The 25,703-nt window shown below is 32.9% G+C and overlaps 2 protein-coding genes across 3 annotated transcripts; one reads left to right on the top strand and one right to left on the bottom strand.

The window, feature by feature from the left end:
• Positions 1-4,285, bottom strand: LOC148602844 (EKC/KEOPS complex subunit Lage3-like). Of its 2 annotated transcripts, none has more exons than XM_088554063.1 (3): positions 4,169-4,285; positions 1,428-1,556; positions 1-311 (listed from the first exon to the last, which is right to left on the bottom strand). In XM_088554063.1, the coding sequence occupies exons 1-3, from the start codon at positions 4,195-4,197 to the stop codon at positions 194-196; spliced, it is 276 nt and encodes a 91-aa protein (XP_088410189.1). In that variant the 5' UTR covers positions 4,198-4,285; the 3' UTR covers positions 1-193. The 2 variants fall into 2 exon arrangements, with proteins under 2 accessions (XP_088410189.1, XP_088410190.1); XM_088554064.1 differs by having other exon boundaries at positions 4,149-4,238.
• LOC148602845 (ADP-ribosylation factor-like protein 5B) lies at positions 4,256-24,234 on the top strand. Its single transcript, XM_088554062.1, has 6 exons — positions 4,256-4,486; positions 5,228-5,288; positions 6,067-6,214; positions 8,666-8,749; positions 16,516-16,667; positions 18,347-24,234. The coding sequence occupies exons 1-6, from the start codon at positions 4,441-4,443 to the stop codon at positions 18,393-18,395; spliced, it is 540 nt and encodes a 179-aa protein (XP_088410188.1). The 5' UTR covers positions 4,256-4,440; the 3' UTR covers positions 18,396-24,234.
• The last annotated feature ends 1,469 nt before the right edge of the window (positions 24,235-25,703 follow it).

Raw genomic sequence — 25,703 nt, forward strand, 5'->3', positions numbered from 1 at the left:
AATATTTCAAGGGTTTAATTTGATCTACTATTAATTTCACAAAACAAAACAACATTCATTCGTCATATCACACGCTTTATATTGTACTTGTACAACAATTTAGTTTTTCATATGTCTACCAATCTTCAGCTGCCCTTGACTCGCTATCCACAACGCCCAGCATTATGAAATTATTCACTCTTAATTTTACCGGTCACGTATTTGACAATGGTGGACCAAACTGTTCAATGGTTTGTAATACAAGATTCAAATGATCAAAAAAATTGTTCACACTAACTCTCAGCATTCTAGCCTCTAGTGCCTCAAAGTGTCTACAAAATATAACAGTCATAGAGTAAGGACAATTTGATGTTCAAACTGAGAAAATAAAACTAAAAAATTCACACACATACACACACAAAAAAACAAACAAACAAAAAAAAACAAAAAAAATAATATGAATTATCTCCCCGTTTATCGGGATGCCTTTATGTTAATATTTCTCAAATTTCACTGTGCTGTACGAAAAGGTAATTAATTGTACATTTGTATTTATCTGTGTGTTTCATCATAAAAAGAGAAAGAAGGGTAAAAACATTATACTACAATAGTTCCATTTTTTTCCTCACATATTTCAATACTGAATAGCCACTATAGAGACTACTATATAATTTCAAAGTTTATACTTTGTGAATCATATATTTTGATATTGGTTATTAGCAATGCTACATGTAACTTGAGACATGCAGTTTACATTTATTGCAGGAATTTCTACTTGAAAGTACCCGTGCAGGTCTGGGTGTCAAAAGAATAAGCCTACAGCAGCGCTAAGCTTGTCGCAAAAGGCGACTAAATAGTGCTCAGAACTTTAGCCAGGGGCTAGGACGCTCTGCCCACAGAGCAACTGGGTTGCGTGCCCCAGGTGGTGGAATGGGGTACCCCTGGTGTGTTACATGCTGGGGCTGTCAGGCAATAATACGGAAAACCTGACCGCAAACCATAGTGGTGCATCGTGTTGGGAAAGATGCCACGTTCCTCACACGTTAAAGAACCCTACTGTGGTATTCTCCCGGAGTAGGAACCATAGGGCTCCGCCACAGGAGGCTAAATTGCCCGACCCTACCCACCTCTCCCTATTTCCAGTGGCAATACAAAATTTGTCGACTCCATTGTCCTTGTGTCCCATCCCTTTTTCATTTCATCATCATTTCATGTTCATTTTATCATCAATTTCATGTTCATCCTCTGAATATTGCTGAAATATTGCTGCTCGGATGTTAAACCCCAACAAACAAACAAACATCTAGTTGAAAGAATTTTGATTTATTAATGATTATGAGAATTATTTGAGAATTATGTGACATGAATTTCAATACACATTGTGTATTAAACCATTTCTACTGGTTAAAATATATAATACTATGAACAAGTACACTGTATAGCCTTACACAGTAACAGTACTCCCATGCTGTTTTATGATCCTTGATACTCCCCCTCTTTTTGGTTCAGCATCCACACTCAATGTTCTACAAATGATTTCTGCTTCTCTTTCAGAAGGTATAGGAATGGATAAATCCCTGCAAAATAAAAAAAAAAGTTGTATGATTTTTACAATTAAATATTGTGTTTAAAATATATTTGGCACAGGAAAAGAATCAGACTAAAAAGCAGTTAAAAATATATCACATCATATTTGATGTAAAAAACTTTTAACTGAAAGCAGGTAATGAAGATTCCCATTTTCTGTTACCTGAGGAAAGTGAAATATTGCATTGGGAAAGCCAGGTTCATTGTCAGTACATCCCATCTGGAAAGTCATTTTTTGCAGAGTTTGATGCTGTCTTTCAGTGGAAAGCTCTACAGGGCTTCTGTTTATTACTGAATCCAACCAAGTTTCAAGGTAAACTTTGTATTTTTTTTTTACATTTTACTAGCTGGTACCAGATGTAAAATTATTTTTGTAGTTCAAAAGTTACTCTTTAAATAGATGTCTATGAGGATTATTATTTTAAGGTTAAATAAATCATACCAGTAATGCCCCACTTTTGTATGACAATTACCACCTTTTGTAATGCAAAACAACTCTGAGCTTAAATTAGATAAAGCTTATCCAAAGTATGACAAATGGTTTACAATATATTCATTTTTCTAGCCATAAACATTGTATGGAAACAAATTCAAATGCACCTGCACTGGTTTATGATCATGTGAAGCCTTTCAAAGTTGTTGTTGCGGTACAACATGAATGTATTAAAATTTCTTGAAAAGCAATAAAAAAATGGACAAAATTCACATTTTCCCAAGCATCTAAAACCCCGCCAGGTAGGCTCAGAGTGCAGGATTTTACATTTTATTTTTAGAAATTTTCTCAGAGGGAAACCCCCCTAACAAAGTCAGCAGGCTTCATAAAGGGATAGTAAACTTTCTTAAGGGAAAGTGAATTATTCCCCAAGGCAAAGTGATGTTTAAAAGAAAATTCTTCATACCCTGGAAAGGCAATGGCCCCTTATTCCTCAAATACCAAAATTACCAAAATCATTCTCAGCCTTCTTTTGTGGGTGATGGCACCTTTGGTACAATTTTAAAGAGACACATACTCTCACTCAAATTATTATACTGCATGAAAATATTTGTTTCTGGCCCAACATTCCTTATCAGTTCAAGTCCCAGCCAACACCCAAAATCATTTCCATCCTTCTTTTTGTGGTATGGCACCTCATACTACAATTTTGAAGAGATCTATTTATCTACAGTCAAATAACAATGTCTACATAAAGGGGTAACAAATGGACACCAGAGTTGGCACATCACAATCTTTTATGTCAGAAATGGATATCCAGGCAGGAGAATTTGACTGATAAGAGTGTGAAATGGAACATGCATAACACATTTGAATCCACTTGACACATTACTGTAAGAACTAAATTTCCTAAATGCAAATTTACTACTAAATATCTTTTCAAGGCTGATAAGGAGTCCCTCAAATCTTCAGTTGATATGAAGACTAGATCTCAATTCTATTGGCAAAAATAATAAAATATATTTGAGCTGAATAATTGCAAGAAACATATTTACTGGTTATAAAAGAGGTATTGAATGATATAAAAGAAATTAAATTTTGACTATATGTTTGTGTAGTGTTCTGAAATAGCAGGTAAGTTTCAGACTGGTGACATAAGGTGTTTTGATCTTGAAGGATCAAAAACCCAAAAATTAGGCTCCCAGCTCCAAGACAGCATAATTATCTGGACTACATTTTGTATCTGGCTCCTAATAGCGAGCGCCGCAAAGTGTACTTTCTAAATTTCCTTCAAGATTCCCCAATATACTAACAAAAAAGTCATGTCCCGGAAGTAACAAAAAGTTCTGTCCTTCCGGAGAACATTCATTATTTCCGTTAATCAAACAAATAAAAAATCATAGGTAAAGATTACGTTTCAGTAAAAATAAATTCATCTTAACTGACAGTTTTCAAATTTTTTTAAAATTTATTTCACTTATTTAAAGAAAAGAATGATATGTTTTTAAATACTTCGGGAAACATGTATATGAACATACTTGTATCTCCACTGTTCCACTGTTGCTATTGTCAAGAACCTAACCCGCCTTGGAAAAAAATATATTAACTCTGATTATATTATCAAAATCGAAGCATAGCTTTTCTAAGATAGAAAAGGCAATCATTTTCTTGTTTGGAATTTGCAGCTGTCTTCTGAATTTTGTACATGTCACATGATACGTGTAAAATATTCCAACCATCCAATATTTCTGGTACCTGTACAGATTGATCTGACTGGCCAAAACTGAACTGGATGTTGCTAGAGATGCCCTTAAGGGATAAAAAAATGTAAAGTACTGCGAAGTGCTATAAAGTTACTAGCCATTTTGAGAGCGAGAGGAAAGGGGGTATGGGGTTGGATTTTTTAGGAAAAAAATGTTCAAGTTATTCATTTATTGAAAAAAACTTCCCCCTTAATTAACAAGACAGAATTTCAAATAGAAATATTGATTTTGCTTGCTGCTTAAATATAAATGAAAATATTGTACTTTCAAAGCGAAAATTTTCATCCGGGTCAACGCCCCACCCCCCTGCCATTGTAACGTCCTTTTTAATGTTTATGATTCTTGCACAGACAGTACATGTACATGTCATGTATGGTAAAGCTCACAGCATTTGTTTGAACTTTACATTTTTAATTTTTCACTTGTTCCACTCATTTTTCAGTCGTAGACAGGAAAAAGCTACTTTCATTTCTTCGCTCATGCGCTGATTTATTTCGTTTCATTTTGCACTTCCGGTGTCTCGTGTCAACAGTCTTGAGTCACACAAAGCACAATTAATTGGGAATTTTTAGGTTTTTTGTAGAATTTTTATCGTCAAATGGATACTCGAATCGAAGAAGGATGAAGTAGTGTAGTCATTTAGCACATTTTCTTTTCTTTAGTACTTAAGATTTTACCATGGGCTTGTTATTTTCGAGACTGTGGAGTTTATTCACAAATGAAGGTAATGAAGTATTTATGGAATCCGCTACTATTTTCTATTACGTTCAGTTTCATTTAATGTCGCATAGTCCACTGGAAATTCAGTTTGTTTGATATTTTTGATCAGAATGACACAATAATTCTTTAAGGGTTTCCAACATCCCAACAGTCCTAGAGTAGAGGCTAGTATACTGGTCAAGGAGTAGTCTCTTGCCAGCAAATTATTCTTGCCAACCGTTTTCCGTCTTTTCCTGTGAAGCAAGTTCCTGCCAGAAATTAAAGATATAACATCTACTATATCGCTGAAATTCAAATATTGAGCTATCATATAACAATTTTTGTTGAGTGAGATTTACTCCCTGACCAGTAGAACTGCACTCAGATACATTATTATGGACATTCCAAGAAATACTAGAAAGACAAATCTTTTGTTTCCAACTAAAGATTAGGAATTCCAATTTAGGGACCTTCATATTTAAGCCCCACAATAATTTCTGCTGATTTTACTTACATGTGTACATGTGGAAATGTGAAGAGCATTCTCAGTGATGTCAGACTTTCAGACAGGCATTTTAAATATACTTATTACACCATTTCTCCTTGTCATCAATGTCTAAATGATACTGCACAAGTACATGTACATGTCACTCTACATGATGCATATGATGCAATTTGTTAACTACATGTATAAAGATCTTGTGCATGTTCATGTATGTATACATTATTTCACGTTACTGTATGCCTTGTAATATTTTTTTTTCAGAGCATAAAGTAATCATAGTTGGATTAGACAATGCAGGGAAAACTACCATTTTATACCAGTTGTAAGTATTATCATAAACAATTAATGTTACCTAACAACATCGAAATGAACAAAAGAAATGTACATGTATATTGTATGGCCATAGGCTGTTTGCCGTATTTTACAGGCCTTTCAGTAAGAGGTGGTACCAGGTACTTTTACCCTTCTAAGCTACTGAAAGGTACCTCTTGAATTCAAAAATTTCATATATGTTTATAAAAGAAAATGATGAAAGGTACCTAATACAAAACCAAAGGTACATGTACCTGCGTTAAAAAAAGTGAAATCCCTGATTTTATATAAAAAATTGTACCTATTTGTACAAATGTATGCCCTAAGCAGGTTGTTTTTCCATGATTTTGAAAGCCTGTCACTAAAAAAAATGAGACAAATACTATTTGCATCTGACATAGATATTTCTGTATCATCTGACTGTTACACATGCATTTACTACATTTATGAAAAGTTTCTATAATGTCGAAAATGACGAGCACTAGAAAAATCACTGCCTGAGTAGTCTACAATGTACATTTATAACATAGGGACACTATGTACCTTTCTTTTGGGGAACTCCCCTTAGGCTTGACCTTTCTGAATAATATAAAAAACAATACTTACACATGTAAATACAAAGATCAACATGTAACTATTGTGCATGTCTTATTAACTGTTGACAGGTACATTGTACTTTGTACATGTAAATGCATATACATTTGTACATATTTTACTTTTACTGTACATTTCACATGTATAATACAAAAATGTTACATTTTGTTTATTGTGATCTATTTACATTTTAGTTTAATGAATGAAGTTGTACATACATCTCCTACCATCGGTAGTAATGTTGAGGAAGTTGTTTGGAAAAATATCCACTTTCTGATGTGGGATATTGGTGGACAAGAAAATTTACGTTCATCATGGAACTCATATTACAGTAATGCACAGGTATGTCAAACTTTTAATGAAACCATGGGTCCAGTGTTGAGGAACAGTTAAGTTGAGAAATACATGTACATTCTGAAGACTATTAGCACATTGTACAGTGTTCTTCCCAGGCTATTATAGTGCTGTATTTTGCAGCCCTATGATTTCTTAGCACAGTGCTATGAGTAGTTAATTTTACATGTAGGTAGAATGCACTATGGGTACTGTGCTATAATTTTGCAGGAAGGCCATAAGAGCTACAAATGTATGCTACATGTATGCCAGTTTTAAAGCACTGTACTATTTTAAATTATGAGAACACCAAAATCTTATATTCCTGTAGTAAATTAGAATATTCACAATTTGTTGAGCTGGAGAGATGCATTTTAGCATCCATGTTTTATTGTAAAGACTTTTTAAAGCTTCATTTTTTTTTAATTATTTTTACATTGACTAAATACATGTACATGTATTTGTGAGAGGAAATGGCAAGAAATCTATACATATCAATGATACTTATCATGTACCCTGCCCTACACATACAATGTAGTACTAGTCAGTGTACATGCATTTCCAATATACATGTAGTTGAAGTAAAGTTTCTGTTGCTAAACTTGTTTTCAAAAAAGTAGGTTGGAATGTTTAGATGCATATATGTACATGTATATAATGTGAATAATATACATGTACATGAAGTAAAATACATGCATTTGTACATGGTCAATATTGGTGCTGTCTTCAAATGCAAAAAATAAAATCCTTGTTATGCAGCATGTACATTTGTAACAAAAAAATGATTATTCAAATCTATTTGCAAGAATTTGCAACATTTAAGCATTTGCTTATCAGGACCAAAACAATTTTCAGTAGTTTGCCATTTAAGTTTAAAGATTGACTGAATTAACAATTATTCATGATAATTTTTGTGCAAAATGGTTCTGTAAACCAACTTACATTGTACCTGAAGCGATCTGTGCGACTAAAATTGCGATAGGTCATCGGTCACTGATCAGTTTCCGGTCAGTCATCGATCCGTCAAACCAATCCATTAAACCGGTGATCGCATCACGTGATCACAGAGTGGTCACTGTAATTTACGGTTTTTATTATTTGTCAATTTTACACATATTTACATATATGTAATAATGTAATAGATTTAAACATCAATTTATACTTAAATTTTACATGTCTTTTATTTCAAACAGATCTTATACCATTTTACTTAAAAAAAAACTGTGATCTGATCAGTCACAGGTCATTGATCAGTCAGCGATCAATCAGTCAACGGTCATCGATCCATCAAATCGTTGCATGGATCGGTTCAAGGATTGTACATGATGTATGTTGGTAAGGGTTTTACACTGTTTTTGCCATAGTTTTGCAAGGAAAAAAATGGTGGGAAGACAAATGGCAATGAGTATCTTACAGAACATATCATTTAGGGCCTGCTAGGAGCAAAATTATACTTATTTTGTAGCTGAGGAAAAAGAAATGCAAAAATTGTAAAATGTACATTGTATCAGCAAAAATAAATTGCTGTACAGTATACATATATATATACAATGTACATGTATATTGTTCTTCTCTGGCAATATAGCTCTGGAGATATACAAATGTATGAACTTTAAAAATGTGTGAGGGGAAATTACACGTATCATTTGAATTAGACAAACTCTGAGCCTCTGTGCTTTGTTTTAATCAAGAAAGCCTAAAGAGCTGAACTACTGTACATCTGTATACACATATACATTTTGTATCAGTTATAATACATTGTGTTATAATAAATTCATGAGAAAGACACTGGTTTTAGCATATCATGCATGTCGGCTATAGTGAATCCTGTCTAAACCAAAATCTCTTCAGGAATGAACAAGATATTCTGTTAAGACAGGATCAAATTCAGGGTTTGGGCAGATTTAATACTTTTAAATATAATTGATTACATCATGATAACATGTATTTACATTACAGAATGAGGTGATTATGATTATCCGACCCCTTATCAAATTGTATTGGTATTTATTAGAAAGAACTGTCTCACAACAGTTTGGTTAAGACAGGTTTTCTGTTTGTTCAGGGTATGTTTGGACAGGTTTTCACTGCACAGGTACTTGGAATTTTGTATTGACACTATAATTAACCTGCTGTGGAAAGCAATGTACATGTACATATACACAGTGTTCTAGGATTCCTATTTCCCGTTACCCGGGACAAGTGAAATTTGGGTCAGGGAAAGTTAGGTACTTAGTTACACTTTCCTGTGCCAAGTTGAAAACTTCATATGCTGTAAGGATTTGTTTTGTTAGGAAAGCAGTCATTGACTGTGGGAAAGTTGATTTTATATGGATTTTTCCTGAGGAAACCTTAATATCTGAAAAAAATCTTTGAACACTGATACATCTGTAGTAATAAGATGTCAATTGTACATGTACATGTATGAAATGTATTTACTTTTGTTGTTTTCTCTTTCAGTATGTTATTATGGTGATAGATAGCACAGATAGGGAACGGTTGTCAATTACCAAAGAGGAACTCTATAAAATGTTAAATCATGAGGTTTGTTGATTTACTTCTATCAAATTTGTAGTGAGTCAGTGTTCAATACCAGAAAAAAAAATGTATGTTCAGGTTTAGTTCAAATATGTTTTGTTTACTCAAATCAAAATGTATTGGACAAATGTAAATCATACTTATTCAGTCCTTTCCTATCTACATGTAATATTATATATATAAATTTAAATACATGTAATGTACATGTATATACAATTCTAATATTATATGTACGTCCTAAAATGCTTTGAGACCACAACCCTGTTTGATTTTCATTTGCCGTATGAGTAGCATAGTCTAAAATAGGTGTGGTTTGTGTCTGGGTATAGTACCTTGTATGAATTCTTAATTAATGTAAGCAAACATGGATATTATTCAGATGTATATTAGTTATCAAATTAATATTCATATTATGTAAATCATGTGAAATGGACTTTGGTGACATCTTGAAAAGAAAAAACGGCCTTATAGTAAATATTAAAAAAAAAAACACACAAAAAAATGTATCATTACCATGCATACCCATGGAAAATTCTACATGTATTTGACCTACAGAACATTTGGTCAGATATCTAAAAAGTCTTTGTTTGACCAAAACTAAAACTGTCGGACCTTTTCTGTTGGTGCTAAGAATAATGGTCTCAAATCTGCTGGACACTCGGTCAAATATCTTGGATATCTTGTCCGACTGAACAGGTTTTCGTCTGATTGGTCCAACAGTCTGGCAGTTTGATTGTTCTGAATTCATGTACACCTCGCCTACACAATGATTCAGTACACGTTTTAAAATGTAGTACCATGTGGGAACACTGTGACCTTAAAAATGCAATGATTTTGTCATATAGTGTGTGTGTTCTCTAAGTGAAAGAGCCAAATCATTATAAATGCCCATAGCAATCTCTGATTTTGTAACTTGTGTCTTCAGCTTTTCATGTATTTCCTAAAATACATGTAGATACATGTACATGTATGAAGAAAGTGTGTATTGTGTTATTAAAAATGAACATACATGGTGTACTCAAAGATAAAGTTAGTATAATAATATTTATACAGTTGTTTAAATGGTCCAAAATTTTTTAAAGATGTTAAAATGAATAATTTCTATTGACACAAGTATATAGGTCCTTTGGTAAGGGTAAACATTCTTTGTTCCATTTACAGTATTCATAATAAGGACAATATCATATTTAAAGACTTTTAACTTTTTGTTCTATAATACAAAATATGCATCTTTATTTTAAGTACTTCCGTCTAAGAATCGGGCAAAATGTATATAAGGTGTGGCACATGAAGGGAAAAAACGCAGAGATTTTATTGCATTAACCAATAAATTATACCTGCTAACCATCAAAGTGTTCGCAAAATTGGCCTTTTTAAAATATTGATAGGTCAAATTTAGTTGAAAGCACTACGGAAAAATGGTGAGAAAATTTTCTTGCACTCTATCCCTGTATAAACAGTAAAAAAATATCTATGTCACAGATGCTTCAGGATAAAGCTTTTTGGTTGTTTTCTAGTGGTATATACTGAATATATTTTAGGCAAAAATGACTAAATTGGGGAATATGTGCCACCTGGTGCCCGATTCTTACTCAGAATGGTCCTTAAATACAAAACACATACATTTGTACATGTATATACAAATAAAATGTTTATTGTTATAGAAAGTTATTATATTTTATAGTATGTCTGTTTGCTGCTACTCTACTTACCCTATTTGTGTGTGTGTGTGCCTACCCTAATTATTTTATGGTCATTTTGGCTAACACTGTTAAAGTCTAGATCATGTAGATTGATCCCCTTTAACTCAGTGTAAAGTTTTATTTTGAAAATTAGATAACTTTCCTACCTATCCTATTTTTTCATACTGGTGGCAGGAAACAAGACTTTTTTTCTTTTGCCTTACTAAATTTGACTCTTGTACATTGACTTCACAAAACCAAGTCTGAAGTTCAAGCAGTGGCCTAATAATTAGCTAAATATTTGTTTTTCTTGGTTTACAATATAAGCAATATTGAAAAAATAGGGATGAAGAAATAATAATAGGTTACATGGAAGTTTGACATCTATATACAAAATTTAGGTGTAACCCATCTAATACTGCTACAGATCCAAGATAAGGCATGCTGGACAGGAGTGAACACAGTACTAAAATGGGGGAACTCTTTGTTGTTGGTATTCTTTACACCACCCCTGAAACCCTGAGACCTCCCTTGTAATAGCTGTGGCAAGTTTTGTAGTCTTCCAGAAGATATAATGACTGATCTCCTCTGATAAACAATTAGTGTACTTCACAGTGGCATATTTCACATTACACTATACTGATAAATATATTCAATGTACCATGTATATACATTTTTTATAGAACTTTTATTTGATTAATTAACAAAATTGTTTGGCTCTCCCAGTAGAATACGACATTTCAGAAAATTTTATCCAATATGAGAGATATGGCCGGTTGAGCTCTTGGTTCTAATTTATGTACATCTTCAGAATTAGGTGTAACAAAAACATGCTTCACGGGATGAATTTTACTTTATTGCATCGCATCTTTCACTCTCAGTACAAGGTCTCTTGGTTTCTGGAAACTGATTACAATATTGATCGTATTGTGACTTTATACCAATTTGTATTCTTTTTTATGGCAATATTTCATATACTTGGTTAAAACTCCAATTCTAATGCAGTTGGTATTCACAAAGTTCGCTTTGACATCATGTCATCCATTGTACTGAACCATGGCAGTGTAACCAACAGAGCTTACAACCTTGCATTTAATTGGACAAAAGTGATAGAAACCTTGAAATTCGAGGCTCCATTGGGGACAAGGATGTCCCAAATATTTTCAATCAATTTTATACATTGAATAATCTTTAAAATATTGGGGATAGTTTACTTTTGAACCATTAAAATGATTGAAATATAAACCACAGCACATTCAACAGTCGATGAAATAAAATCTTAATTGGATTCGATATTAATAAAACAAGTCAGTGTGTCTGCTATCTTTTTTAAAGATACATGTAGTACTTGTTTTAAGTATACATTCCTTTTATAAGATTGCTTGTTTCCTGAGCATGTGGTTTACAATAATATTTCAATGTTGTATGTGATGAGTAAATATGGTCTAGGTTTTGTAAATATTAAAAAATTTTGTGTCTGTATATATACATCCTTTTATATGCATCAATGCTAAGCTTAGGCATAAACCATTTTTATGAGGGGGATTAGATTTGATGTGGGATCATAATTTCTTTTCTTGTAAGTGCAAAATTTTTATTAATACATGTATTTCAGCAGCAATCAAAATCCATATTTTTTTTTTTAAATTTGCTTTGTTTATTATTAAATGAGAAATTGGAAAAAAACATATAGTTGTGTTTTTTTATTTTTTTTGTTCAAAAAGATCCAAGCCCCCCTCTTGTTAATAAAATGGTTGGTGCCTTGTCTGTCATCTACATGCATGTCAAAAATTAATGTTTTGTATAAAGCACTTGCCCTTACAGGCCCCATGTGGAATTAACTTATATCACTCTTAAGAGTGCTTCTTATTATTACAATGTATCATCATACATGTACATGTATTTCTACATCTTAATATTTTGCCATAAAAAAAATATCCTGTTTAAATACATTTCCCTCAGGGGATTTGTACAGTATTGATCTGAAAGGAAATGATTTAGAGTTCACCTGTCAGGTGTGATTGAGTATTATGACCTATAATTAGGATATGTGATAATTGTAACATTGTACCTAACTATAGGACATTACAGCTTTGTGGTGTGCTGTTTTTGATATACATGTAAATATAGATTTTTTGAATTGCAAAAAAAAAACAAAAAAAAACAACGTTATAATTATATCCAAAATATGTTTCAACCATGGCATGTACAGACATCTTCCTATATATCTTGATGTCTATATGGAATTGTTGATTTCACAGGCTTTTATTGAACATGATTTTCTTCTGTTATCCTCAACTTCATGTCCATAGGAGGATCTGAAGAGGACTTGGGGGTGGGGAGTGTGGGGGTAGGTATGGCACCCCCAAAAAATTAGATTGATCATAGAAAATTGAGAATTACTATAACAGACCCTAGCCCGGTCCCTCTTTTTTCTGAATGTCTGGGTCTGTCACTGATGTCATCATATTAGTTACTAGCTGATGTTTAATTTTTCTCCTGTTCTTAGGTGTTTAGGACAATAATCTATCTACCTATCCTCTTCGTGCCCATCAGCACATAGGCCTCAACCAGCCGATCCCACAACTGCCTGTCTTTTGCTTTCTTCTCTATTTCCCTCCAGGTTTTCCCTATATCTTTCAACTCTTTTTTGACCATCCTTCGCCATGTCTTTTTTGGGCATCCTCTTTTTCACTTCCCGTCAGCTGTCCATCTTAGTGCAATCTTAGTGATATATAGGGCAATAAGTCTTACTGCTTAATGACTTACAAATCATTAACCTTTTATGGGAATGCATCCATTTCCTGTTTGTCTGATGTTTACAAGTCTGTCAAAACTTTTAAACTGAGTATGCTCATTGGGATGATGTGAAATTTGGTACAAGTTTGAAGCTATAGAAAGATGGTGACTTTCATATTCACAAAACATGCAAAACAGTGAGCACATTCCTTTAAAATTTTGAGTCACAGTTTAAATAACTTCATATCAATTTTGTCCTTTTGGTACCAGTATCATTCCTGAGCGGGGGTATGTCAAAACATAGAGGGTATAAAAATATAGTGCAATATCTTTTGCTTCAATACAATGACTTATAAAATAGAGCAAACATAACACTATAAGATGAAAAACTTTTTGTTAAGAAAATCTAACATTATAACATAAAAATTGTTCCACTGAAAAGGTTGGTTTGATGAGTGCAAAAGGAAAGTGAAAGTAAAGAAAATGGCTATCTATAGTTCAAGACTACTTTTCTGTCCTGTCTTCATGGACTCACTCTACCTTTTTTTGTGGAAAATTATTTTTTCACATGACTCCTAAGGAATGTTACATAAGTTTTATTGAATCAATTTACATATTTAAAAAAAAAAAATCCTAAAAAATATGCATTTCACTAAAGAAATCTATGGGAATATTAAAATGATACTGAGACCCTGTGCTACATATTACTGGTAGATGGTCTGTCTCCTATTTGTTCCCTGTTAGACGAGAGTCATGCAACCCCTGAAATTTGAGAATCAAGTTTGTATGTAATTTATTATTTACTGCATTTTCAATATCAACTACAACCTTGTGATCTTCATGACTGAATGATTATCTTTGACAATATTATGTGTAACTGCAATATCTGATGACCTGTCAAGACTTTTGAGATTTGTGAGACCTGGTTCTGGTTTATTAAATGACATCCTACATACAACATTTACAAGTGCTGTAACTACAACCAATTTATACCATATATAGGTTATAGCCTAAAATAATAATCTCTGTTTCCTGTAGCACCATGTTATATGTATTAGTAATTTGACACTGGATAGAAAAAATTGGATTCATGTTAAAATCTTTCCACTTCAACATAACATGTACATTGTAACATGTAATCATGCATCTGCACATTGTAGACCTTGACTTATGTTAATGATCCATTTATTAACATATTCATTTCATCTGTTATACAATAGACAACTACAAAGAGATAATGTTTGAATGTGCTCTGCCTATGTTTGGATCAATTAAGATGAATGACTTTCATATTTACACCATTGTTAAACATGTGTTGTAGGAGATCATTTTAAATTATTAACCTCAGCTGTCACAAGTCAATTCTTAAAGATTTTTCAGATGCAGTCAGTTTTAATTTTATTTATACTGCTATATAATTTGGCTTTAGGCCTAAAAGATGTGCATTTATGCAGTGGCAGATCCAGAAGGGGGCTGCAGGAGGTTGACAGCTTTCCTTCTTTTATTGAAAAATTTGGCAATCGTCAAAAAATGGCAAATAATGCCCCAGCACCCATTTATCTGAGTAACCTGACTGGCACCCATCCTTTTCAAAATGTCTGGATCTGCCCCTGTGTCAAGGATTTCTAATTGATTTGAATAGAATGCATTGAAAATAAAATATTGATGATATATTTTATTCTTTGAATAATTATTTTATTTTTTTTAAAGTTTTTTTCTTGAAAAAAAAGTTGTTACATAGCATAGTGTGTTTAGTGTAGTATACTCCAAATTTTCCAAATTTCAGCATTGAAATTCTCAATTTTGACTTGAAACATCATCTCAAGATTTGTACATGATTGAAATGGAGATTTATGAGATGCACAAAATCCACTCTTCTGTATGGCAATGATCTTATCTTTAAAATACTGTATAATATCCTAGATTCACAATTTTTGTACTTTTTACCCCGTTGCATGCGCCCAGGACCCGTTCCAAAAAACAGCAGGAAAATCTCTGGTGTTTTTTAATCCCCAACTGTTTCCATTGTCTTCCGTCAGTTTCTAGAATAACTTCTGGCTTTACTTGTGTTGAGGTCCTTCCAAAAATATTGCTTGATGAGGTAGACGTAGGGAAAGGGACAAAACTCTTACAAATCATTATAACCATTGTATTCAGCATTTTACATCAATCTCCTGTAAGCATCTAAGTAACTTGGACTGATTTTATTCTGTTTCAAATAGAAGCTTGGTAAACTTTGGTGAAGTTGAATATGATACACACATACATGTATCACTGATTGTAAGAGTTACATCCTTGCTCTTAGGTCTACCTCCTTAAATAGGAAATATTTAGACTTTTCTATGTATTTCATGGTTCTGAACATGCACCCCTTCAAAAAAATCATTTGCTTCACTTTAAATGTATTCCTCCATTGACCAAACTTTATGACAAACGTGATGACTTTTCATTCAGAATTGTCAACTTTCCTTTCATGTGTGGCAACATCCTTTTGGCTCCTGCATATGGAGTGTTCATATCACACTCATACGTTATGCCAGAGCTTGCCGAAACTACGCAGACTTTTTGTATCTCGCTAGAACTCTAACAAATAGGCTTCTGGAACAGGGTTATGTTGCTACAAGATTGAAGTCATCACTACAGAAGTTTTATGGTCGTCATCATGAACTCGTGGATCGTTATGGTGTATCCATCAGCACCATGAAAACTGATTTATTCAACGGGTCATAGTTTTCCTTTCCTCGTTTGTCTACCCCGGACTTGACTTTTTATGAGCAACTCGGCGGGTGTTTCTAGAAAAGCAGAGGACGCTTACCCTACCGGTGCACCTGGTCCATGCTCCCAGTTTTTAGTGGAGTCCGAGTTGCTCATTTACTTTTGTTATCTTGTATGTATGATTTTAGTTACTTTATGTTCTTTGTTGTGTATGTCTGTTTTCCATGTCTGGTCTTTGTCCCTGGATTACATTCTTTTGATTACCGCTATAACCTTGGTTCCCTTGATTACTCTTACAATGATGATTCGGATGACCCCTGCAAGGTGTAAAAAAAAACAGTATGAACAAATTTTATTTTGGAATGAAGTTTGTACTTCCCTTGCCTGTGATTTTTTTTACAATTTAAATTACAAAAATGTATGTGCATAAAAACAGGCATATTTCCACAGTCCACACATATTTAGAGGAAATTAAAGAATGAGAACATTCCACAATTTTTCAGTTTACATAGTGTATTGAAATAATGAATATATTGACATTCTTATGTGTTTTTGTGTGCATCCTTTATCTTGACTTGGAAGGAACTTTAAGATGAGGTTTAATAACAGCGCTGTTTGAATATTTTGATTTTTCAGGATCTCAAGAAGTCTGCTGTTCTAGTGTATGCGAACAAGCAAGATATCAAAGGCTCCATGTCTGCTGCAGAAATTTCACAGCATTTAAATTTAACTTCAATCAAAGATCATCCATGGCACATACAGGCCTGCTGTGCTCTTACTGGTGAAGGGTAAGTAAAGTTACTCAGGGGTTCAATTTAGTTGTGGTCCAAGTCTGGGACCCTCAATTTCTGGTCCAGGGCCTTCAAAATTTCATGTGCCTAGATCCTGGACCTTCAACACTATTGATTGGCACAATATGGAGGACTTGGCTTTCCCCTATCGGACCATTTATTTCAAATTTGAAGAAGACCACTTACTTTTGAAAGTAAATTTGGATCCTTGATCTTTGAGGTCAATTGTATGCTACAAATACTACTTCTCAGATTAAAAATAATGTGCTCATGACTTCATGTTAATTACACTCCCCTTTTGAAAACAGTTTGTGGGTAGGTATATACAAGAATAACTGAGTCTCTCTGTCCACATCTGTGGTAATAGAGGTTTCCCTAGACCAATTTAGCATGGCGCTGCACCGTGTTTTCATCTTCTAGTACCATGCTGCCATCATAATGAATTTTACAATATGCCTCCAGATGGCCGAACCCAACTTTCGTGTTACATGTATAAGATTAACTTAATTTTTTACCTAATTTGCATGTAATCATGTACTCCTGTTGTGTTGACACCCATTTATGATACTTTACAATACCTTACTAGAGTGAAGGATGTTTATTGCAGGTTTCAGTAAATAAATTGCCCTCATCAGGCTCATGTCAAGGTGGGGTGCCCCCAATTTAACCTTCTGTGACCATTGAGTGCCCTCAAATTACTAAATTAATCATGCCATCGTTACGGTGTATCCATCAGCACCATGAAAACTGATTTATTCAACGGGTCATAGTTTCCTTTCCTCATTTGTCTACCCTGGACTTGACTTTTTATGAGCAACTCGGCGGGTGTTTCTAGAAAAGCAGAGGACGCTTACCCTACCGGTGCATCTGGTCCATGCTCCCAGTTTTCAGTGGAGTCCGAGTTGCTCATTTACTTTTGTTATCTTGTATGTATGATTTTAGTTACTTTATGTTCTTTGTTGTGTATGTCTGTTTTCCATGTCTGGTCTTTGTCCCTGGATTACATTTTTTTGATTACCGCTATAACCTTGGTTCCCTTGATTACTCTTTCCTAATTTCTGGGGAAAACAGTTAGATAAGCACCGTCAAGGAATTATGTTGTTAAAATTTTATAGGATGGTTTTGCATCATATGTAGGTGTGCATGCATGCATTATAATTACTATCTGATTTTTCCAAATGGAGATAATTCAACTGAAGGGTTTTTCAAATGTTATAAGAGCAATTTTTCCTAAACCACTCAAGGAACTTTTATTAAATTTTATAGGAAGGTTGGGAAGCATATGTAGATATTCTTGAAGGAATAAAATTTCTGTTGCATGACTCCAAAGGGAAAGTTCCAACCGATAGGGTTTTACATGTACATAGAAAAACTTCCCAGATGTGTGACACTCAGATTACTGAATCATACATCTCATCTGACTTAACCAAAATCTTAAATAATATTTGGATAGTTAACCGTCTAGCATTTTACTAGTACTATTAGGCTATTCCAAAGATAAGTGGATTATTGAAGTGATAATGACAATCTCTGTAATTTCAGATTATAGAAGGGATAATAAATGACTATTGAGATGGTTAATCAGTTTGCTGTGTACTTTCAGACCATTAAAGACATCATAGTTGACCAGTGAGATGTATTAATTGTTTTTTTTTTTTTTATTTTTGTACTTTCAGGTTGTACCAAGGGTTAGAGTGGATTACTAATCAGTTAAAGAGGCGGTGATAATGGGAGAATCCTAGTCCTTTACATGCCAAAAGAAATTATCATTATGTTGCTCACTGATCATCACATTGGTACACTGTTTGCCCAACACTAAAACACTGGCTCATACCCTTCCAGTCTGTTGGTCTGAAACATTTTTTGGACCACAAACTGTCCCACCTCAGGTTTTCATTTAAGGTATTTTTTTTTTTTTTTTTTTTTATGGCATTGTCACATTGTATTATTACTATTGATATGTAGACATGTGATCAACTTTCATTAGTTACATGACTTGTCACATGGTTGATCAAGGTTTTTCTGCCAAATTAAACATAAACACGAAAAATGAGTACAGGGCATCTTGTTGTACAGACACAGTCTGTTAATTTTTTGTATTTTAAATGTCGTCTTATAACACTTGTTGATTGTTCAAAAAAGAATTATATACAGTGGTGGATCCAGATGGAGGGTGCAGAGGGCTGGCACCCCCTCTTTCATTGGAAAATATGTCATTTTCATGTGTAAAATTGACAAAAAATGACAAATGATGTCCTAGCAACCCCCTTTTTTTCTGAGGAGCCCAGGCTTGCACCACTTCATTTCAAAGTGTTTGGGTTCGCCCCTGATATACCTGCACATTGTTCTATTTGTTGTTTCACTGAATTTTTAATTATCTCCCCTTTTAAATGTAAGTAACAGTGTGCACATGATTGAATGCCTAATAAGCATGTAGATTATTTTGTAATGTCTCATTTTATTTTAATCTGCTGGTGCTTTTAGAATAGACAAGATATCTATTTTAATTGTGTGTAACTATATGTTAAGATAGAGGAAGGGTCAAGACAGAGGCAAGGCAATGAGGTTTTGGGCCTTGGTAATGGACAGTCAAAATATATTCTGAAATAAAATCTGAAAATATCTTAGAAAACTTCAAAATGAATAGACCATTCCCATAACTACATCTATGTACGGAGATTTTAGTCAAATTAGTGTTCGTAAAAAAAAATCTATATTGTTGTAAACTGCCATTTTAGCCTATTTTATGTTTATAATTGATGTTTATTGTTTATGACTGTTATATTGTTTTTTTTCTAGTGTATGTCATGTTGTATTGCACATATGTTTTAGTATCACTTGTATTTGATACAGATAGAACAAAGTTTGATGAAGTACTTTAGTATGAGGCTACATTTGTATTGTAATTGTTGTTTTAGTAATGGAAAACTTAAGAAAAATAGATGTAGAACATGTGTAGTCATACACACATCTGGGTTGGCTTTACATTACAGCAAAATAATGGTGGAAAGTTTGAAAAATATACATTTGTTTGGATGTAAAGGAAAGTTTGATTATTTACCTAATATTATACATCATTGAGCACATTTTACCAATTGCAGCCAAAGTTTTGTTTTATATTCTATAGGGCTTGTCAGTTTTCTCGGTTTATTTTTTATCAGGAGTCCTTACTGTTTATAGCATTTAAGAAGGTAGACCTAAGGGTAAGGGGCATAACTCTTGCAAATCATTGGAACTTTTGTATTCAGCACTTTACATCAATCTCATGTAAGCATTACAGTAATTTGGATTGATTTCATTCTGTTTCAAATGGAAGCTTGAGAGGCTTTGCTGAAATTGAATACATTTCGAACATTTCACTAATTTCAAGAGTTATTTCCCCTAACCTAGGACTACCTCTCTTAACCGATTTGTATTCAGTATGGTTCTTCAGGGTGATGTATAATTATAAGATTTTTCTGTTTTGTGCAGTTGCCCAACTTACTAAGTGTAGATACAGATCAGTATAGTTTTATAATCAATTTTAGGCATAAAAGGCCTTTTTATGATAAAATTATAGTCCTTACTGTATGAACAACTGCTTCCCATGCCTTTGAATGAGAATAAAAAACCCATTCCTGTAAATCCATTTGATGAGACTTACAAGCCCTGTATAAATTCAGAAAGTTGAGCTTCTATTTACACAATTTATTTCTATCAATAATTCTATTTGACTTATAAATGAAAGTACTTCTACTTCATGAAGGTGCCTTCCTCCAATTTTTATCAGATTTTGGTGTAAGCATATATTTACTTTAAACATATTTATATTTTTGCATATTTTGTCAAGTGAACAATTTTGTGGGTATCAATTTTGTGATTAATAAAAAAACATTTCTGTGAATCCACAGGACCATTTGATAAGACTTACAAGCCCTATGAAAAAAATTCAGAAATTTAAGCTTCTTTTTAGACAACTTATTTCTTTCAATAATCCTATTGATAAGCCTTATAAAATGGTTAAAATCTATTTTTCACGATTTTCAGTCCACAGCAGAAATTATCATGTTTACTGTATATACATGTAGTGATGACAAAAGAGGTCTTTTATAATTTGTGTTATACATGTATTTTAGGTATCATAGTTGTCAATTAAATTAAAATCTGCGCTTACTTGAGGAAAATGAAAGGTACTCAATAAAATGTCCTTATAAGAAGTCTAGGACGTTCTGCCTCTGAAATCGTGGGCCTGAATCCTCTGCGAATTTTTTTTTGACTCCTTTTTTTCTCACATTATAAAGATTTGAAAAGGAAGAGAAATAATTAATATATTTGGATTAAAATTGACATACTATAATTACTGTAAATCTTCATAAAAAAAAACAAAATAATAATCAATAATTTTACTGTTCTAGGATGTACCCGAATGTGCAGTTGTAGTCCTTGAACCGATCTGTGCAACGATTTGACAGATCGATGACCGTTGACTGATTGATTGTTGACGGATCGATGACTGATGACCAGTGACCCATCTGATTGCAGTTTTTGTTATGTAAAATGACGTAAGATCTATTTGAAATAAAAGTAATGTAAAATAAAAGTATAAACTGATGTTTAAATCTATTACATTATATAAATATGAGTAAAATTGACAAATAAAACAACAAAAACCGTAAAATACAGTGACCACTCTGTGGTCATGTGATGGGATTACCGGTTTAATGGATCGGTTTGACGGATCAATGACTGACCAGAAACTGATCGGTGACCAATGACCGATCGCAATTTTTGTTGCACAGATCGGTTCAGGTACTGTATATACCAATCACATTGAAATTGTTTTTAGTTATATCTGTAATTAAAATGTATATAAAAGCAGTACAAGTGCTGACAGAAACGTTTTATTGATTTCTACCAAAGATAAGAACAGTTGATAGAGTAGAACGAATTTGGTGTACATGTATTTTTTCATATTGTGCTATTTTTACTTGTGATGTGTGAAAAGTGACTATTATGTATGAATGTATATAATTTAGGAGCTTAGGTGCATGAATATGATAAACTCTTAAAAGAAAGCAGTCAAGAAGATATTAGCTTAAGGAAGTAGACCTAGGATTAGGGACACAATTCTTACAAATCATTGGAATGTTTGTCTTCAGCATTTTACATCAATCTTATGTAAACATCAAAGTAACTTGGACTGATGTCATTCCGTTTCAAATGAAGGCTTGATAGGCTTTGATAAAATCTAATATGATACAAACATGTCACTGATTTCAAGAGTTATGCCCCCTACCCTAGGTTTACCTCCTTAATACATTGAAATCTATCAAAACCAAACTTCGTTTGTTCCTTTAAGGCAGGGGTTGGTTTACAGAGGTTCAAAATGTATAGAAACTCGTATGAAGTGACTGGTTTACGCAGGTTACAGTAAGGTCAAAGCAGGTTTTACTTTACTTATCAGCGAGAATAATTTTTCTTTTTCCAAATTACAACTGTAAATACATACTCAGAATGTCAGGACTTTCTTGAATTGACTCTAGTTTTAGTGCATGATCTTAAAACTGCCTAACATCTATGTAAGTTACATTATTTGATGTCGCCATGACCTAGGGTGATTTGGATAAAAAAAAAATGTCTTTTAATTCAAATGAAATGGTATTTTCCATGCATTATAATACTGGTTGGTTTTATTCTGAACTTTTGATATATTGTGATGATATTAGTAAGGGTGATTTTTTAACTTGGATTAACCCTCCCCCCACCCCCACCTCTTTGCACTGTTGCTGCTTTTTTCTTTTCCTTTTTTTTTATTTGTTCTATTCATAACAATTCTTTATCTGACCTTAATTACAAATTTGGCAAATAGCTATCAATCGTTAATTTTAAAAGACTAATATTTTAGGCACAAATGGGCAATATTTCTTATAGTAACTTAACCTCAATTGTTATTTTTGTAGTGAAAGAGAGATAACTCTGGTGTATTTTATTCATAAACAATAAGGTGGATTTGAATAATTAGTAATTCTCTGTATTTGTAGTAATAACACCTGACATGTAAGAAAGAATGTGACTGACTGTCTTTAGTCAAGTAAAAGTAAGGTATAATTACTAGTTTCATGTTAGAATAAAAAGGTTTGGACATTGTCCTCATATTATTATACATTGTGTGTTTTTGTATTAATTGTCTTCTTTTTGACAAGGCCAGTAACTTGACAAGTTGTCATAATCTAATTATTATACTAATGAGCCGAGACTATATTGCAGTCTCTTTGTCTGTCTGTCTGTCCATTTTCTGTAACAGATTTCTCGGCTTGTTACAAGGGGAATACTAAGATGCATATATTTTGTATGTTGCATTTGCATTTTCACTTGTACTGTGTCTTCCCTTTCTAGGTTTGACAGAAATGGATGAGTGGGGGTAGTCTTAGCAACATCTTGTTAACTATGTCATATACACCCTTGAGGGCAATGTATGAACATAGAGAGACATTTAAATATATTAAAATTTTGTTCTTGTGTTTTAAAAAAAAACTTAAATTCCCTTTACCTTTGTTCAGAACAATTTCTTGAAAATTATCTCCCTTTGAAATTGTACCATATGTTGATTAATGTCAAATTCTATAAGAATAACTTGACAACTACGTTTTGACATAATATCAAACACTTTGTTAATTTATAATACGCATTTCTTCATAAATTTGGAAGATTTGAATGGACCGATTCAAAAACTGTATTGCATTCTGGGAATGCCATTATTTATGATGTTCGTCATAGGTCAAAATGTATTTTACAAGAATGCTGCAACAACACAAGACTGAAGTTGAATATCTGAATTGGTCCTTTGTATTCTATGATATCATATTTTTAAAGAAGACAGTATTTTGATTAAAATATGTAGAAAAGTGAAAGTGGATTTAAGGATGAATCTGTGGAAAATGGACTTAAAATTATTAAAAAATGACTGTAGAGTTAGGTACAAGTACTTTCCACCAATATATATCTTTGTTATAAACATATCACCTTCATGGATTGAATCTTTGTGAAAATGTGAATATTTTCAAAAGAAGTTTTAGAAAAATAACTAAGGGTAATTTATATTTTTTTTCTATTTTTGTTTGTGAAATATGTTTATGTATTTTAGCAATATTTAGATGTCATAACATTAAAAATTGAAAAAAAAAAAGGATTTTCACTATAGACAAATGAATTTAAACTTTGATACATGCTGGGATTAGATCAAGCCTCAAAGACTTAGAAATGAAAGGAGGTTATTCAATTCAAGTTTCAAGTTAAAAAAGATATTTCCTTTATAACTTATTTTTTTTTATTTGTCATTAGGCACAGTTATTGCTGGCATGATTACAATTGAAACCAATTATTTGAAAAATACATGTGGAACCACTTTACAGCTGGTATCTGAAAACTAAAAAAAAATTCTTAAAATCTTAAGTCTGTGTAGAAACACAAAAAAATGTCACTGTATAATGTGGTAATGTGGGAGTGTAACTGCTATTTTTATGTGAGGAAGTTGATATGTATTGTTATGATATTGTATATAATAAAAGTCATCTATCAACACAAATTGATTTCTTCTGGTTGCCAGGGATTTCATCTCTTAAATACAGGTCCAGCTTAGAATGAGGCAGAAATTGGTAAGTCCATATATATATATTTTTTTAAACTTTTATCAAAGCATATTAAATCCATCCATTATGTCCCAATAGTGATGTGAAGAAGGCTGAGAAAGAAGTGAAAAAAAACTAGTTATAAAGTGATAAAGTGATATGTAGTGAACAAAAATGGGGGGGTATATTTTGATAGAATTCAACTTAATTGTTTGGACTGATTTCAATAGGTACATGTACAACTCTGATTGATGTTATTATCGATCATGTGATGTTCTGAAATATTGTAGGTTGTTTCACAGGGACTTGAGGTCATGACCCATTAAATGGGCAAATATTGTAGTATTTTTTTTTAAGCGGAAAAGGGTGATGAGTCCAATTTTTGATCAACGAGCTAAATAACCCTTGTAAAACAATTATTGCAAAAAAAACAACAAAAAATTGGTAAAACGATTAAAATCGTTTCTCTCATTACAGCCATTTAAAAAAAAGGAAGCATGACATATCAATTTCATTGTATCATGTATTTTAACTACATGTATTTGAAGTGTACTTTTAGTAAGGATGCGATATATAGGGTATGTGATTATCAAAACCAAACACCTTTTTAAGTCCTCTATGTTAGTTCACTTGTATTTTGAACCTTTATTGACCGCATGCTGGGGCGTAGCTAGGCCTGTTTTAGTTGTACGCAAAATTACGGCGAGTGGCCTGGGGGGGGGGGGTCGCTCAAGGCCCCAGTGAATCCGGCAAGGCAAAGCCCTGAGGGAGACTCCTGAATTTTAACGATTTTGGAGCCAGTTTTTCAGAGCCTATACTACGTTCATGGTATGCATATGTGATAAATAACCTTTATTTCATCTTTAAAATGTGTGTTTTTATTTTTGTTACTTTTTCTGAAAGTACGCAACTGCGTATTTGCATATAGGCAGCTACGCCCCTGGCATGATTGGTATTTTTGTATTTAATTTCAAAATAAAATTTATATAGACTGTACATGAAATAGCACTTTGCACGTGTTATCGTTCTTGATTTACTGTGATTGTGTTGGTTTTAGTGGGAGATGAACGTATGGTTTTATTAGAAGTACAGATGTGAATAAAAATTTAGCATCTGAAGATCGAAAAAGCATTATTTCTTCCGTGGGTTTTTCTACACCATGAATCACCTTAACCATAGGTTCTGTCCGAATTTTATATGGACTGGTACTTTTAGGTGTCAATGTTTTGGCTAATGTACACATTCGGAGTTGTATCAGGCTTGAAATGGTATTAGTATCGATTTTGGTTGCGGCGCTCGAAGGGTATATGTTTTGTTGTTTGATTTGTATGGGTTCCCAATGTAAAATAAAGGGTTATATTTATAAATGGCGATCCTAATATGGAATGTATTACTTGAATTACGTCCCTTTAATTTTTGTTCGTTC

This window comes from Perna viridis, chromosome 11 (assembly GCF_037379345.1).
Source record: "Perna viridis isolate PV_CMFRI_1.1 ecotype Kerala chromosome 11, ASM3737934v1, whole genome shotgun sequence".
In the NCBI taxonomy this organism is placed as follows: domain Eukaryota; kingdom Metazoa; phylum Mollusca; class Bivalvia; order Mytilida; family Mytilidae; genus Perna; species Perna viridis.

What these genes read in the sequence shown, in the direction of transcription:
- LOC148602844 (XM_088554063.1), bottom strand. Translation starts at nt 4,197, where the DNA reads ATGAGTGGAACAAGTGAAAAATTAAAAAT. An exon ending in ACAAGTGAAAAATTAAAAAT is followed by an intron (nt 1,557 to 4,168) that starts GTAAAGTTCAAA and finishes TTTATTTTGCAG; the next exon opens with GGATTTATCCATTCCTATAC. An exon ending in CATGGGAGTACTGTTACTGT is followed by an intron (nt 312 to 1,427) that starts GTAAGGCTATAC and finishes TATATTTTGTAG; the next exon opens with ACACTTTGAGGCACTAGAGG.
- LOC148602845 (XM_088554062.1), top strand. Translation starts at nt 4,441, where the DNA reads ATGGGCTTGTTATTTTCGAGACTGTGGAGTTTATTCACAAATGAAG. An exon ending in GAGTTTATTCACAAATGAAG is followed by an intron (nt 4,487 to 5,227) that starts GTAATGAAGTAT and finishes TTTTTTTTTCAG; the next exon opens with AGCATAAAGTAATCATAGTT. An exon ending in CATATTACAGTAATGCACAG is followed by an intron (nt 6,215 to 8,665) that starts GTATGTCAAACT and finishes TTTCTCTTTCAG; the next exon opens with TATGTTATTATGGTGATAGA.